The sequence below is a fragment of the Panthera pardus genome, unplaced genomic scaffold (assembly GCF_024362965.1).
Source record: "Panthera pardus isolate Hobbes unplaced genomic scaffold, ASM2436296v1 HiC_scaffold_9, whole genome shotgun sequence".
NCBI classification, from domain to species: Eukaryota; Metazoa; Chordata; class Mammalia; order Carnivora; family Felidae; genus Panthera; species Panthera pardus.
This window is the reverse complement of record NW_026527024.1, coordinates 7,834,873-7,850,959: the sequence shown is the minus strand read 5'-3', so window position 1 is coordinate 7,850,959 and position 16,087 is coordinate 7,834,873. Positions and strand designations below refer to the sequence as shown.

Here is a 16,087-nt window from a genome sequence, read left to right as displayed (position 1 = left end):
TAAATTTGAATAGTAGCATTTGATGTGAATTTAAAACCAAAAGCAACCAGATTGTCTTAAATGTTTAGTGAAGGAGATGAGAAGACGTGTTTCCTATTCTTGGACTCATTTTAATTTGCGAAATTGATGTAATTTATGCCAGAACCTCAAGTCTGAATCAAGATTATGACATAATTTATATGACTTTTCTTGAGCAGTTGAAGAAAGAATGTCTAAATGACTTTGGAATTTTATTGAAATATGTTTCAAGTCTTTGGAAAATATCCGTAGACCTGCATCTTCCCTGTAAGGCATTAAGTAAATCTCTTGACATTAGTATTTTGATGAAGGGATATCTATCTAATTGTTCTCCTGGGTAGAAGGAACAAAGTGTTCCTGTTTAGATTCTACCATTGAATATTAGTCCTGGCTTAAATTTTCCTGTCATTATGTGCATGCACTGAAATTTAAAGCCTCCCTTCAGAAATAAATGGATGAATGGATAGTACATCCAACATGGCAGATGTACTATATGAAATTACAGAAGGCCTCATAGTAAAATTCATTCAAAGTATTTATTCTTTTAGTGAATTAGAAATAAGAACTGGTTTTCAAATAATTTAGACAGCTTGATTATAGAAGATGTGCTGGGATAAACCTAGCTTTTTAGTTTTTATCTTAATGTTTCCTGGTCTACAAAAATAGGTAGTGGTCATTCATGTACTCTGCCATTACTTGAGCCAGAAGAGTCTCAAGACCATGGAGCTGAGGTTTGGTCCACGCTGTGGCTCGCCATTGGAGTTTCAGCCAGCCTTCCTTTGGTCAGCAGACAGTTCTTATTTCGAACTGTTGGAGTGTGAGACCACAGAGGAAAGCGACAAATATACCCTGATAGATTTGTGGTGAGCATATAAAGGAGCGGTCATAGTCACCACCTGTGGTCTCAGGTAAGCCCTGAAGGAATATTAGTGCTCCTTACAGTCCCTAGTGAAATTTCTCGCTAATGCAAAAAGCACCTAGGAGAGAATTTTGAAAATGTTTCTTGGTAGAAAAAGGCCTTTAAGCAGGTGGATTTTCCAGCTCAGTTACTGTATTTTAATGTCTTTGTACTGTAGCATTCTTTTTGGTGTATCAAATCCACAGTAATTAAAGTCCACCTAAAGCTGACACAAACCACTGAGAAAAGTACAACTGTGGATTTACTGCATGAATTAGTTTGACTGCCTACTTTTTATGTGGACTAGAAATAGATAAACCAAGGTATTTTGTGCAATTTCTTTTTACCATCCAAATGAGAAATTTGACCCTACTGTTAACATTTTATTACAGGATTGACAGGTTCTGAGAGAAACATTCCCCTCTCCTGTTTTTAACCTTGAATACTTTCTTTGTAGAAGCAGCTATTAGGAGAAAGAATCCCAGTATCTCAGAAAAAAACTATTAAGATTTCTTGGCTCTAATTTTTCTGATCTGCATGCATACTGAGCCTCTGGGGAAGGTGGGAGAAGGGCAGATTAGAACTGGGGGGTTGTGAGGAAATATAGAGAGGTAGCTTTTATGATAACCCTTCTGGAAAATAGGTAAAGAAGTTTATAAAAAGATTGGAGGCACAAATTTATGTTGGTACCAATTTACATTTGAGTCATTTTCTCACTGATAAGTTCAGCAGCCAATCTGCCAGAATGCTCAGAACTCCTCACTGGTATGTTTACCAAGAGGTAATAAGAACCCTGCAAGATAGATGACTTAAAGTTGAAAATATTTGAAACCCTTTCATTTGGAAGTTTTGTCCAATGTGAGTATTCAGTACTGTCTCTAATGCCTTTTTTCTCATCATAATTATATAGTATTTAGAAATTGTAGTGGTTTTCTTTTCTCCAGGTCCTCTCCACTTTATCTCAGCAGGCCATACACAGGTTATTGGCTGTGTCTGTCAGGATAGGGAAGCAGTGCATAGAGAGAATTGTAAATGTCCACTTGAACCAAGGTCAAGAGAGTGAGGACAGTTTCTGACACTCTCTCTTGCACTGACGTCCCATACTTGTGCCTTCGTCGATAGCATTTCCAAATCCAAGTCATTCTGTACCTTGGAACCTTAGACTCCCTTTGGTTGATTTGTGTGCTAACCAGACTTTTTCTGGGTAATTTTAACTTGCTGCAAGATTCTTTCCATTTGTATCGATTTTAAGATTAATCAGTATGCAGACAAAACAATTGTGAACATTTGAAGATTTTTAGTTAGTGTCTCCCCAGCTCATGAACTCTTTGAACGCAGGTCAAGTCTGTTTAAGTAAACCTGTGGTGTAGTACTTCCAGGCAAAGGTATGTGTTGATTGCTTTACAAGGTTTCCTGAAAACAGAGTTTCTCTTGTGATACAACGAATAAAGTATAGGTGTCTCATGTTTTCTTAGAACCTGTGGTTCTGTTCTAGTCTTGCCCCATTTGTTCCTGGTTTTTGAGATGTTAATTTTAGATAAGAAAATAAAACTCCTGCTTAGGCTTTTTCAATTTGTAGACGTCTATAGAACTCATTGCGTGGTGTAGGAAGGTTGGTGTTTTTGGATTGTCCCTGGGTGGTGGTTCCTGCTCCATTGTGCTGGGTGGCTGGTGAGGTAGGCCTTGCTCGGGTTTGTGCTGGTTGGGACCTCCCCCAGGTTCCAAAGGCACGCTCTGAGCAGCTGTACCAGGTGGACTGAACTCCTTTACCCTTTCCCGCAAATAGTGAAAGAATTCTTTCGCTGGAACCAGTCACTGCCCCAAGTAAGAATTTGGTCAGTTTTTTTATGTTGGGTGTGTTTTTGCTGTTGGTTTTTGTTTGTTTGTTGTTGAGATAGTGCCTAAGGGACTATGCGGAGATGAGGAAGCTCAAATCCTTCTTAGGATGAGAAAGAATGTGAATAAATGAGTTTGGTGAACTTAATTGGCCAGTTTACTATTTGAAGTTTAATGACATTTGGTTTCCAAAATCACTTTATTCATTTGTCTTTTTTTTTTTTTTTTTTAATGTTTATTTAGAGAGAGAGAGCACTTGCGCTAATTGGGGAGGGGCAGAGAGAGACAGGGAGAGAGAGAATCATAAGCAGGCTCTGTGCAGAACCCAACACAGGCTCGATCTCACAAACTGTGAGATCTTGAAGGCTAAAATCAAGAGTCGATGCTTAAGTGAGCCACCAGGTGCTCCCATTTATCTTTTGAATATTACTTAAAAATATTAAGTCAGTCACGTTTCCAGTGTAATAGATATGTATCTTCATACTTTCCTAGGTATTGATTTTTATTCTAGACTTTTTTTCAATAAAGGAAGGAGTGAACAGCACAGATACTTCATGTTTCAGTGTTGCTAATGCAAGTGGAATTTAAAAGGATTCCCCATACGCTGGTGTACTTTTGTGGAGTTGCAGGTACTCAGTCCTCTACGGACATTGGATTGAGCAGTAAAGTCCCATACAAGTGCTAAGTATTAACGTTGTCTTCAAGGGGAGTGCTGTTTGAAGAAAAAAGACAGTCCTTTTATTTAACTTCAAGCATTAGCCCATATTATGTTTTTAATGTTCAAAAATGGGGGAAATGATTTGATTAGAAAATTCAGGTGTGCTCCAGCCAGCTGCATCCCTTATGCTTCAGCCTGTGTAACAGGGAGGACTTTCCAACCTTCAAGTCTGGGTCTCTTCCCTCTGGCCCGTTCCCCTGCTTTTGAACAAATTAGTCATCCTCTGTGAGTCTATTTCATGGTCTGTTAGATGGAGCCACTCATTGTTCTAAGTGTGGTGAGGGTTAGACACGGTGGCTGTCTGTAGAGTTCCTGGCACACAATTAATGTTCTGTCTTTGTATATTTGGTTTAATTTTTTTTTAAGCAAAACAACTTTGGTAATATCAACATTATATTAGAATCTAAAATATGCCTTTGTTCTTTTTAAAGGTAAGATTAAAAAGATTTCTTGGGTAGTGTCAACTTTTAAATATAATCAAAACTTAAGTAATCATACAATGATTATTTCTAGTTTGTAGAGACAATATAAATAACAAATATGAAAACTTATTTTTTAATTGGACTTATATAAAGGAGATTTAAGGGCTTTTTTGTGCTTTTTTTTTTTAAGTTCAAAGGTAAGGTTTGAAACCAAATGATACATGTTCATGGGTTCCTCTGTGATTTAGGGATATGTTTTCTATTTTCTCTATGTATCCCAGTTTTTATCTTCGATGTTTTTGCTACTTTAAATTCTGTTTGGTAGAACATAAGCAAATGTTTATGAATATGTATTAGTGAGAAGCAGATTTTTGACTTAGTAAATAGAATTAAAATTTAGTAACAGACTTCCTTCAATTTTGATATATTTTTTTGGCACTTTGAAATAATCCCTCATAAATTAAAAACCTCAACGATTGAATGCCTTGGGATGACTCTACTGCAAGGAGACGGCTTGACGTTCAGTGTCAGCCAGCTCGCTGGTATTGAGGGCTTATTTGTGTGGCTGTTTCTCTGCCTACTGTTTCTGATAGTTCCAGAATACGTTGTGGGCACTGCAAAAGTGTTTCCTCGAATGCTAATCTTCCATCATTTCTCTCCTGACCATTCCAGCGTTGACCCATTCATTGCCTGTAGAATAAAATCAACACTCCTTTGCGTGGCATAGAAAATATTTCAGGCTGTTCCTGACCTGGTTTTTCAGCTTCAGCATTTACCATTCTGTCCATGTTCAAATCCAGCAAGAGTAAATTGTGTATGCCATTATTTTTGCTTAGACTAGGCTCTTCTTTGCATAGCAAACCCCAAGTAATTTTTCCAAACCCATGTCACATGCTGTGTTCTTCCCATATCTCTGGTGGACTCTTCCAGGCAGCATCAGATCCTCCCCTGGCCCCAGATCTTCTCTCACGGACTGGTGGTCACACCTTTCCACACCAGTCCACTCCACCAGCTGTGAGCTTCCCAAGGACAGTCGTATGTCTAAGTCTGTGTCGTATGCCTAGCTCAGGCCAGAGCCAGAAGTAACTGCTCAAAAACCGGCTGCTTCATTCAGCCTCTTCTTTAACAAGAACAGTCTATACATGTGCAAGTATATTAAAGACTAGCACAGGGACAGAAATGCAGTAACAAAACCAGAATTCACACCAGTCAACCTGTATTTCTGTCCTGGTGCATGATGGTGAGTAGAGAAGCTTTATTATTACATAAATGTAAATTCTGTAGGCAATTTGTGGGACTGGTGTGTGTTTGCAAGAAAGAAACAATAGCTTTATAGCATTACTCTGGCTTTAAGTGTGACAGAATGAATAGGAATTTGCTAGCACATTGGCAGACCTAATTTGAGAAATACCAGTGAACTTAGAGAAATCAAACAATGTTAGAAAAGGCACATGTTTTCATTTTGGAACTTTTTTTTTTTTTTTTTTTTTTTTGCAGAAGTCATTTATCCCATTTAATCAACTGCTTAGAAATGGGATTGCTGGGTCACAAGGGTAAATATACGTATATGAAATTTTATCATTACTACTTAAGTGTCGTGGCTCTTCCATGCAAATACTAAATAGAAACAGTCTTTAAATTGCTCGCTTCTTAGTTTTAGAAATAGTGGGTCTGGTAATCGTGTTTTATTGTGAATTGCTATCATGCTTGTTGAACTTTGCTGTCAGCTGTTTCAGGACTTGTACTGTATTTGACCTCTAGAGTCTAGATGAGTAGGTCACTATTAAACACAAAATTTTCTACTTCTGACTTAGTACTTCATACAGTTTTTTTAAAGTTTATTTTGAGAGAGGGCGCATGCAGACGCATGCACAAGTTGGGGTGGGTCAGAGAGAGAGAGGGAGCTTGGTCCACACACTGCAAGATCATGAACCGAGCTGAAATCAGGAGTCAGATGCTCCCCCGACTAAGCCACCCAGGTGCCCCAGTACTTCATACAATTTAAGGCATATAATCTGAGGTTTAGGCTTTGCTCTTTGATTGGAGTATGTCCTGCTGAGAATTTAGTAGACTCTGTGGATTAACTGTCTTCATAGCACTTTCAACATCCTTTAGCAATAAAGTAGTCAGGAGCAGGGGCAGACAAATCTGGTTTTTTATCCCCAGTCAGTCAGTAGCTATCCTGTATATTGGGGAAGTTAATGGTTCCTGTGTGTAGATTGTTGTAAGAATGAACTCAGATAACGTACATTGATAGCTTAGCACAGAACCTGCCACGCACACAGCAGCACATGATACTGCCCTGGCAGTTACTTTGAGTGTACTTGGGTTTGAGTGAAGAGTGATGGTGCCCTCACAGATTTCCCGGAAACCCAGTTGGAGGGAGATTTGTTACCTCAGCCATCCAAGGACCAGGTCTTCAACACCTGCCTTCCTTCACCTGCTCCTCTGAACCTTTTATATGAAAGGCTTTGAAGGGAGCTTATTCTTATCGACCACCTCATTCTTTGATCTTAACCTTCTTGGTTTTGTGGACTCTGAAAATCTGGTAGTGTGGCCTGCAGATTTGCATGCACTCAGCCTTGTGCATGTGGCCTCCCAGACAAGGCCCTCATCTTTGAAGTGGGTAGAAAATCTAGATTAGTCGAAGCTTTCTCTGTGTGAGGCATCGTACTTAGGATACCTGTTTATGGGGTTTCAGAACTTAGCACGAATTGAGTTTTTCAAAGAAACTAAGGAATCGTAAAAAAAGTAAGAATCACTATAAACACATTTTACCCCTGAGGAGTAGTAGGAAAACCTTTGCACTAAACTGTGGAGAAACAGTTTCTCTGAGATTTGTAGGCTTTGTAAGGGGACTCTCTACCAGTTAGCACAAAGGAACTGGCTGCCTACCGCCTGCTCACGGAAAAAGGATGCGGCCCATCTGGCCCAGGTGTGTCTGGCAGGACCTGATGTCTGTGTCTTGGTTATTGAGGAGCATGGGCCGTCTGTGCATAGAGATGCTGGTGCCAGCCTGTCACGAGCCTGCCATGTTCTCGGTAGGGTGGGACCTCCAACGTGTGTTGTGGGTGCTGATTGTCGGCATCACAGCCTAAGACCACAACAGATAAGGGCCTTGTTTTCACAGATGGAGTTGCAGTTATTTACTGGAGATGAGGTATAAATGAACAGTTTGTGTTGTCACTTCGTAAAACTCGGGAGCAAAGAAAAGATCTGAAAACAGGTAAAAGGAATGCTTCAGTAGCAGATTAAATTCATCTTGCTGTAATGTTTTCAAAGGACACTTGACATTGGGAATATTTCTTTATGAAGCAGAGCAGCGGTTCAAGTTTCGTAGAACTGATGCCATGGACCGCCTGTGCACGCCCCTCTCATTGACATCGTAGCATCCCCGTCTCGCTGTCACCTATAAGCCGGTGTGGTCCTAAGGATCGTCTTGTCGTGGATAGTTGTTATTTCTATTGAGCGTGGAATGATAAAGAATTTTAAACTAATTCCAACACGACATTGAGGTTTTACACTTCACATAACATTTTACATGAAAGTACAGCCCAAAGAACTTACAGTAATTTCAGTAATTTTCTAAATAGAAACAGATGTCTCTGGAAAGCAAAATAGGATTTGAGGCAAGTCTTTGATCTGCTGTTTGATAAACGTGTAGGAGTTTATGGTCTCGAGTGAGGTAATTGAAACGCGGCTCCTGTGTGTGAGTCCTTAGCTCTGGTAGCCCCACGCAGTTTAGCTGGGAAACCAGGCCAAGCCTCCCTGGGAAGCGGGCGGAGGCAGTCACAGCATCTCTAGAAGAGGCAGGCCTGCGGAGGGTGTTGATGATGGTGTCGTTTACTTAGAAATCTAGAAGGAGGAACACATCTACAGTGAAGTAGTTCTGGCTGTCCCCAAATAGGTGCTCAGCACGTGCTTTTCGGTCCTTTCTGTCGCCAGTGTGGCTGGTTGGATTCAGCGGGGAAGGGCAGAAGGGAAGGCAACCTCACAAGAAATTGCTACGTTGAACCACAGCTGAAGACCTGCCTGAAGGCCTGGTACTCTGGAGTGGCAGCCACCTGTTGCATTCCTGGTCTACTTTGCTATAATGTGAAGAAATGGCAGAATACAGCCTGCGGATGAGTTACACGTGTTCCCTAGTCCCAGTCTAGCAAGCCTTGCAACCCTCCCCAGCCAGCCCCAAATGTCTTAGTTCTTGGCGGATAGTATAGTCCCTTTGGTACTACAGTTCCACTCGGGTCAGGTAGGCCTCTCCAGGCAACATGTCGTCTGGATTTAAGCAACCTTTGCCAACACTTCTCTTTGCCAAATCTCTCTTCTTGAGCGTCGTCCTTTTTCTTAATTCTGGAAAGTTGCCATCCCTTCGGTTTGGTCCCAGAATGGATTCAAGCTGACTGATGTAGAAACTGTTGTTTCAGTTCCTTCTAGCCCACCGTCATGGTCCAGGCGCATTGAATCTGTGGTGAGAAGGAGTGGGCAGCTCCGGCCTGTGGACACAGAGGAACAGGGAGAACCTGCCATGGCCTCTCCTGTGGAACAGTGTGGCGGGGACAGTGCAGTGACCACGGCCTCCAACGAGGACCCAGTTGCTGCTGGGCCCCATTCAGTGATGTATTCCTCAGGGCCAGGCACGACAGGTGGGGTTGGTTCTCAGAGAACCACGTTCTTGGGAATCTTCCCCCCTGTCACCCACAACCAGAACATTCCCTGGCCAGCTCCTCTCAGCCATAGCGTGGGGTACGGGGTTTGTGTTTCACGGACTGCTGCGCCTGTCTTCTTTAGGAAAGTGAGCGTGGCAGTTCCAGAAATCAGAATATTTCTCTGAACACATCTCAGTCACCCTTACAAAGCTGCTTGTGACCCATTGAACATCTAAGCCAGAATGGTATTCTGAAAATACCATTTTCAGAATGTTAGTATGGTCTGTATGCTCTTCTTTCTTTGAGGGAGTGAGTACATAGCGTTTCTCAGAGGAGAACTCCCTACCAAAACAGCTTTAGCCTTCCTTTGCAAGGGGGTTTTATTTTAATGGCAAAGAAAATACTTCTCCACCTTTTTTCTAAATAGGTTTATTTCTGTCTCTGCAAGTGCTCATTCTCTCCAGTATACAGGCCCTACTCGTGGAGGACTGTAATCAGTATTCATTTGGGAGATAGTGTGAGAGGAGCCAAATGAGGAAACGCATCTGCCGGCTGGTTTGGGCCAAAAGAGGAAGGCAGGAGGGAGAGGTGGGTTCTCGAAGGCTGGGAGTCTGGATGTCTGGAGGGCTGATGGCAGTGCCGGCGATGGCAGGGAGAAACCTGTGTCTTACAGAGGAGATGGCATGGAATCGCTCCCTGATGTTCCGGACTCCAGTGCACTCTCCGTGGGGCCTCACAGATTCAAAGAAGGGACTGTAGCCTTGGTGGTCATTAGACTTTTCTGCCTCAAAGTGTTGTTGGGATGTAAAGAGCTGGAGTGTCACACATTTCAGTGTCTCCTCAGAAGCTGTTGTGCGCGCTTCAGGGCAGGGCGTTGTAAAGACGCATTACGTGAACAGTAGGCGAACAATAAGAGTGTTCAGTAGCCTGTGTGACATTTTATAAACAGTTGGGAGTCAATAAGTCATGTGTGTGTGTGTTTCTCTTAGGTTCATTTTCCAGACACTGAGAGAGCAGAATGGCTAAATAAGGTAAGAGTAGAATATACCGAATACCAGATTGTCCGTGGGATTAGAGGGCGAGGGGCCATCTTTCCCTTTTTGGCAATTTGGATGTTGACGATGTGTGAGCTCATTTGGACTTGGTTGGTTTCCGCTCCCCCCAAAATTGAGTCATAACTGATACATTCCTAAATAGTGAAAACTGTGTCTTTAACATGAAAAAATTAATGATATATTCATAGTTGTGTATTTGGCCTTGTGTCTACTTCCCTGATTGGCTAGTGCTCGAGTCTATTTCATAATAATTATAGGCAACATTTTTGAAAATATTAAGAAAAGGGAAATAATTCTCAAGAAATTTAATAATAGATTAATAATTTTAAGTTATTTTTAAAGATCACATACTTTGAAGTAGATCTCCTTTTTCCCTATATTTTATATATCCTTAGAACTATAGAGTAAAAACTAATGTAGATTAATGATTCTTTTATAGCACCAAAAGTTAGTCCATCATTAAAGAAAAGCCCTATACGGTTTTACGTTTTTAGCAATAAGTTGAAACCACAGGGTTTTCTGATTTTTTTTTTATAGCAATTTTAAATGTGCTGGTATGATTAAATGGAATGCTTAACCAGAATAACTAATTCCTGAGACATATTAGTTGGTCAGTAGTTTATTGTTGTACATTTTTGAAGTTCAGATCATGTTGATTTTGCATACCAAAAGGAGACACCCCCTTTTAATTTTCAAAAATGCTGGTAAACTGTAGGGGTGTAATTTTTCCTGATGACTTAAGTACATTATTATTTATGTGTTATAGCATCTTGTTTGATATGAGTTCTTTCTTCTTTACAGACCGTAAAACACATGTGGCCTTTTATTTGCCAGTTTATAGAGAAGTTGTTTCGAGAAACCATAGAGCCAGCTGTGCGAGGAGCAAACACCCACCTCAGCACCTTTAGTTTCACAAAAGTTGATGTGGGTCAGCAGGTCAGTTTCTTCTTAAGTATTCTTTCTTGTGCTATGAACACTTAAAAGTTTATTTATTTATTTTGAGAGCGAGGGCAAGCACAAGCCAGGGAAGGTCAGAGAAGGAGGAGAGACAGAATCCCAAGCAGTCTCTGCAACATCAGTGCAGAGCCCGATGCAGGGCTCAAACCCACGAACCATGAGATCATGACCTGAACTGAGATCAAGAATCCAACACTTAACCGACTCTGCCACCCAGGCGCCCCCACGTTGCTGTGAAAACTTTTAAAAATGTATTAAGCTATTTCCAATTATTTTCTAGAGAAAATTGCTCTAGAAAGCAGCCTGGGGAAGTTCTGGAAGGGTGTCTCTGCAGCTCCTCCCAGGTCTGCCTCCCATGGGATGCCCTCCCTTGTCTTTTGTGAGGTCCTCACTTGCCCTCATTCTTCCACTGTGGTCTTTGGCCAGTTCGGTTTCCTTGGTTGGTTTCTCTCAGTTCCAGCGTTTCTTTCTACCTCACATCTTTCTGTCAGAATTACCTTTGCACAGTTTTTCACAATTTATCTAGTTGGAAGGGGAGTTTGATATATGAATTCATACTAAAAGTTTAATAATCGACAACAAGCTTAACATGTTTACCCCCTCAAGATCTTTACAAACAACGATTAAGGACTCCCAACACCAGGCTTATAGAATCACATCAATTATATTGATGCAGGGAAAGAAAAATTTTGTTACTGGAATCATACAAAGAAAAACTCCTAATTCCTAATATTACTTCTGGTGAAAGCCTCAAGACAACAGCTAAATTAGTTGCTCATGGCAAGCTTCCTTTTTATTTTTGTAAGTCAGTGTTTACAATGATTACTAACAGTTCAATGTAACATTTTTTTAATTGAGGTGTAATTGACATATAACTTTCCTGTTGTACTTCCCAAGGTAACATTGTTTTATATGCCTAATGAAAATTCAGAATTCAGTAATATTTTTAAACACACACACGCACACGCACACACAGCGTACACACATTTGGAGCACATACAGTAGAGCCAGAGAGCACAGTGTCACCGTATGCTTCAGGTCAGATGTCTTTGCTTCAGCCCCTCAGGGATTTGATAAATGTGGCCAAGGAGTGTCTGACCTGGTGACCTGGTGGCTGCGTTGTGTTTATCAGTGTCCCCAGGCTCATCCCCATCCTATACTCCCAGGCTGTCAGTCACCTTCCTCCATCAGAAGTGATTTTCTGCGTACAGAGAACTCTTCCATCTTACCTGCTGTTACTCAGCATCTGGGGTCTCCACTGCAGGCGACTGTGTTGTGCTGGGCTGTTTTTCCTCTTGGCCGTGAGGTCTCCAAATAGGTTACAAGCCTGGGGTCTGCTCAGTCCTGTTGTTCGAGCGCACACGTGCCTGCACAGGACACCTTTATAACACTTCCCTTCAGTATTTACTTCACCGTCTCTGACCTGAAAGGGTCACAGCAGATAGGAAAGCACGATTACACGGTCGAGTGCCATGTGAACTTGAAGCAGGCATCGGATCGCACACTTTTTCGTAAAGGGCCATTGAGGCATATTCTCCCCGCCCCCCCAACTTCTTTTATAACCCTTTAAAAATGTAAAAACCTTTCTTAGCCAAAGGCTAAATTTAACTTGCAGGCCCTGGTTCACAGTCCCCTGATGTCAGATTATACGCCTGTGTTTGTGGAGAGTTAGAATTCTGGTCCCAGCTGGGTTTGTTTTAGGGAGAATTATGTTCATTTTCTATTACACGCACTTTAAATCTGATTGTGAGATTATCACCCAACGCAGACCTCTAAACTAAGGGAATCTTACCTGATGCGGACATTTAAGCTAAGGATCCTAAGCCACCTATACCCCATTTTCACTCATCAACATAGCGGGTTGAACCATGTTCTTTGTAATTCAACAGTCTGTACATGTTTGAGCCAGTATCATTGGGGGAAAGGCCGGGAACCCAAGATAGTAGGAAGTGTAGGAAAGACTTAGAGTTTAATCCTGTGGCCAGTTGTGGGGTGAGATGTTAGGGCACCTAAGCTGCTTCAGTAAGCGTAGTACTCTTAAAGTATTTCTTCAGCTTGAGTGTTTGATGCCCAAATGGGAGATTGAGAACTTTCCTAGAAGTGATCTCAATGTGATAAAATGGGAGAAGGTTTGGAAGTGGTGTTACAGCTGGGCCCTTGAAATATGACATTTATTACAATCTGCCTTTTCTTTTTACAGTCATGTGATTCTGTCTCTGTCTCAGGTAATAGGTGTTAAAATTATACCTACAGCCAGTATTTTTCATTTACTCAAAAGCTCCATTGTGGTGAAAATCCTAAGAAATGAAAAATTATAAGACATGAAGAAAAAACAGAAAGGAAGTTACGTTTCAAACCATGTAAGGACAGAGTAGAGGGAAAGGATCAAAGTAAACTGGGAGAAACAAGGGGCCGTGGGGCTTGACTAAGCACTCACTGTGTGCCAGGCGCATTTCCTTACGTCCTTTGATTTCGCGGTAACCTCGTTAAATAGATGCCACTAGGACCCATACTTCACAGATGAGGACACGGAAAAACGGAAGCTACGTAAGTTGCCCAAAGTGGAACATCGAGTACACTGTGAATGCAGAACTGTAATTCCTGTAGCGTGGGGCTAAACTTGTTCTCATCTCTCTGCCATTTGGGTTTATTTTTCACCCTCCCTGCATTTTAAAACAAGCTGCCTCTTGTTTCAGCCACTCAGGATCAATGGTGTGAAGGTGTACACTGAAAATGTGGACAAAAGGCAAATTATTTTGGACCTTCAAATTAGGTAAGTTTTTATCTGTGTCATAGTTAATGACATATAATGTTACTTAGCTAGACCCATAAAGTGGAGGCTATAATGAGCACTCTTCTTACCTGCTGTTTGGTGGATTTTTATTTTATTTTATTTTTTTGTTTATTTTTGAGGGAGAGACAGAGTGTGAGCGGGGGAGGGGCAGAGAGAGAGGGAGACACAGAATCCGAAACAGGATCCAGGCTCCGAGCTGTCGACACAGAGCCCGACGAGGGGCTCAAACTCACAAACCGTGAGATCATGACCTGAGCCGAAGTCGGAAGCTTAACCGACTGAGCCACCCAGGCACCCCCGGTGGATTTTGACTAAACTGTTAAAGACCCACATTTATTTATTTTCTGCATCTTAATTCCTAATAGCCTAGATAATTGCCAATTGTAAGTATGTTAAACTTTAAAAAATTGAACACACTACAAGAAAACTACAGACCCATATCCTTTATGAACGTTGATGTCAAAATCTTCAACAAAATACCAGCAAAGTGAATTCACCAACATATTAAAAGAATTATACACTGTGACCAAGTGGAATTTATTTCCAGGGTGCAAGGATGGTTCAACATATGAAAATGAACCAAGCACCGCATTAACAGAATGAATGACCATCTCTGTTGATGTAGAAAAAGCATTTGACAAAATTCCATATTCTTTCATAATAAAAACACTCAACAAACTGAGAACAGAAGAAAACCACTTCAGTGTAATAAAAGGCATATGTGAGAACCCAACAGCAAACATCATCCTCAGTGGTGCAAGACCAAGCTTTTCTTCCAAGACCAGGAGCAGGTGCGTCCACATTCACTGCTTCGTGGCACTGGAAGTCCTTTCCAGAGCCACTAGGTAAGAAGAAAAAGAAAAGGCATCCAGGTTGGAATGGAAGAAGTAAAATTGTCTCTGTTCACAGGTGATACGATCTTTCATGTAGAAAACCCTAAGGATTCACAAAAAAAACCTCTTTAGAATTAGTAAACAAATTTAGCAAAGTAGCAGAATATAAAGTCTGCACACACACACAAATCGGTTACATTCTATACACTAACCATGCACAATCCAAAAAATCAAGAGAAAAATCTCATTTACACTAGAATCAAAAAGAATACTTAGGAATAACCTGACAAGGTAAAAGACTTGTACAAAGAAAACTACAAAACATTGCTGTGAGAAATTACAGAAAACATAAGTAAATGGAAGCAGCCCATGTTCTTCATTTGGGAAACTTAATATTATTAAAAATCAACACTAAAAATCTGTAGAATTAGTGCCGTCCGTATAATCACGTATCTGATAAGGGATTAAGATCTAGAATATATAAAGAACTTCTAAAATTCAACAATAGCAAAAACAACCCAATTCAAAAGTGGACAAAGGTCTTGAATAGACATTTCTCCAAAGAAGATATACAAATGGACAATAAACACATGAAAAGATGTTCCCCTCATTGATAATCAGGGAAATGCAAATCAAAACAGTGAGATACTACCTCACACCCATTAGGATGGCTGCTATAAAACAACAGAAGACAGCAAGTGTTGGCGAGGATGTGGAGAAACGGGACCCCTTGTGCACTGTTGGTGGGAACGTAAAATGGTGAATTGCTGTTGAAACAGAATAGCTATTCCTCAAAAAATTAAACATAAAATTACCATAAGACCCAGCAATTCCACTTCTGGGTCTATACCCCAAAAAAATTGAAAACAAGGTTTCAAAGAGTATTTGTACACCCATGTTCACACCAGCAGTGTGAACTTGGTCCACTTCTGGGTCCATACCCCAAAAAAATTGAAAACAAGGTTGGTTTCAAAGAGTATTTGTACACCCATGTTCACACCAGCAGTAGCTAAAAGGTGGAAGCAACCCAGATGTTCGTTGATGAGTGAATAGATAAGGAAAATGTGGTCTGTACATGCAATGGAATATTATTCAGCTTTAAAAAAAAAAAAAAAGGAAATCCTTCATGCTGAGCACCAGGTGGTTAAAATAAAAACTTGAAACAAAGATCAACAGGTGACTTTAGTATATAGCTAATTATCTAATACCATCTAAAGCCAAAAATAAAAAAACTTACAAGGAAATTCTGACACATGCTACGATGTGGATGAACCATAAGGACATTATGCCATGTGAAATAAGCCTGTCACAAAAAGACAAATACTGTAGGATTCCGCTTACATGAGGTACTTAGTGTGATTACATTCATAGAGATAGGAAGTAGAAGGGCGTGTACCAGGGTGTGGGCGAGGGGAAGATGGTCGGTTGTTTAATGGGACAGAGTTTGGGTTTGTCAAGATGAAGAGAGTCCTGGAGATGGTGGTGGTGACGGTTGCACAAGATGAAGGTGTTTAACGCCTCTGAACCGTACACTTGAAAATGGTTAAGATGGGACATTTTACGTTCTATGTCTTTTCCTACGATAAAAAATGGGAAAACCGTTAATTGAGGGCAGGCACCACACCTGGCAGATAAAGGTGGTTTTCTTTAGTTCTTGTCCTCATTCTTCGTGAATGTGCTCATGGCTTCCTGTGTCCCTGTGAGGCCTGGTAACACACTGTGCAAGGGGCAGCTGCTGAAGTGTGTCGACTGACAGACACGCTTCACACTTTTGTTTTTTTTGATCCTTGACTGAGGATCCTTTTATAATGTCATCGTTGAGTTTTTAAAGTGTATGAATATAATAAATGTAGAGTGTTGGTAACAATTACCTTTACTTTAGAAAGGAGCATTGACTGCCTCTAATGATC

General features: G+C 40.9%; 1 protein-coding gene across 4 annotated transcripts in view; it reads left to right on the top strand.

Moving 5' to 3' along the window:
- Nucleotides 1–16,087, top strand: part of ESYT2 (extended synaptotagmin 2) — an 80,936-nt gene that overhangs the window by 17,804 nt on the left and 47,045 nt on the right. For all 4 annotated transcript variants that reach the window (XM_053898712.1, XM_053898711.1, XM_053898713.1 and 1 more), the window contains exons 2-4: nt 9,528–9,569; nt 10,395–10,529; nt 13,247–13,323. In XM_053898712.1, the coding sequence (XP_053754687.1) occupies nt 9,528–9,569; nt 10,395–10,529; nt 13,247–13,323 (254 nt within the window). The remainder of the gene's footprint in view (nt 1–9,527; nt 9,570–10,394; nt 10,530–13,246; nt 13,324–16,087) is intronic.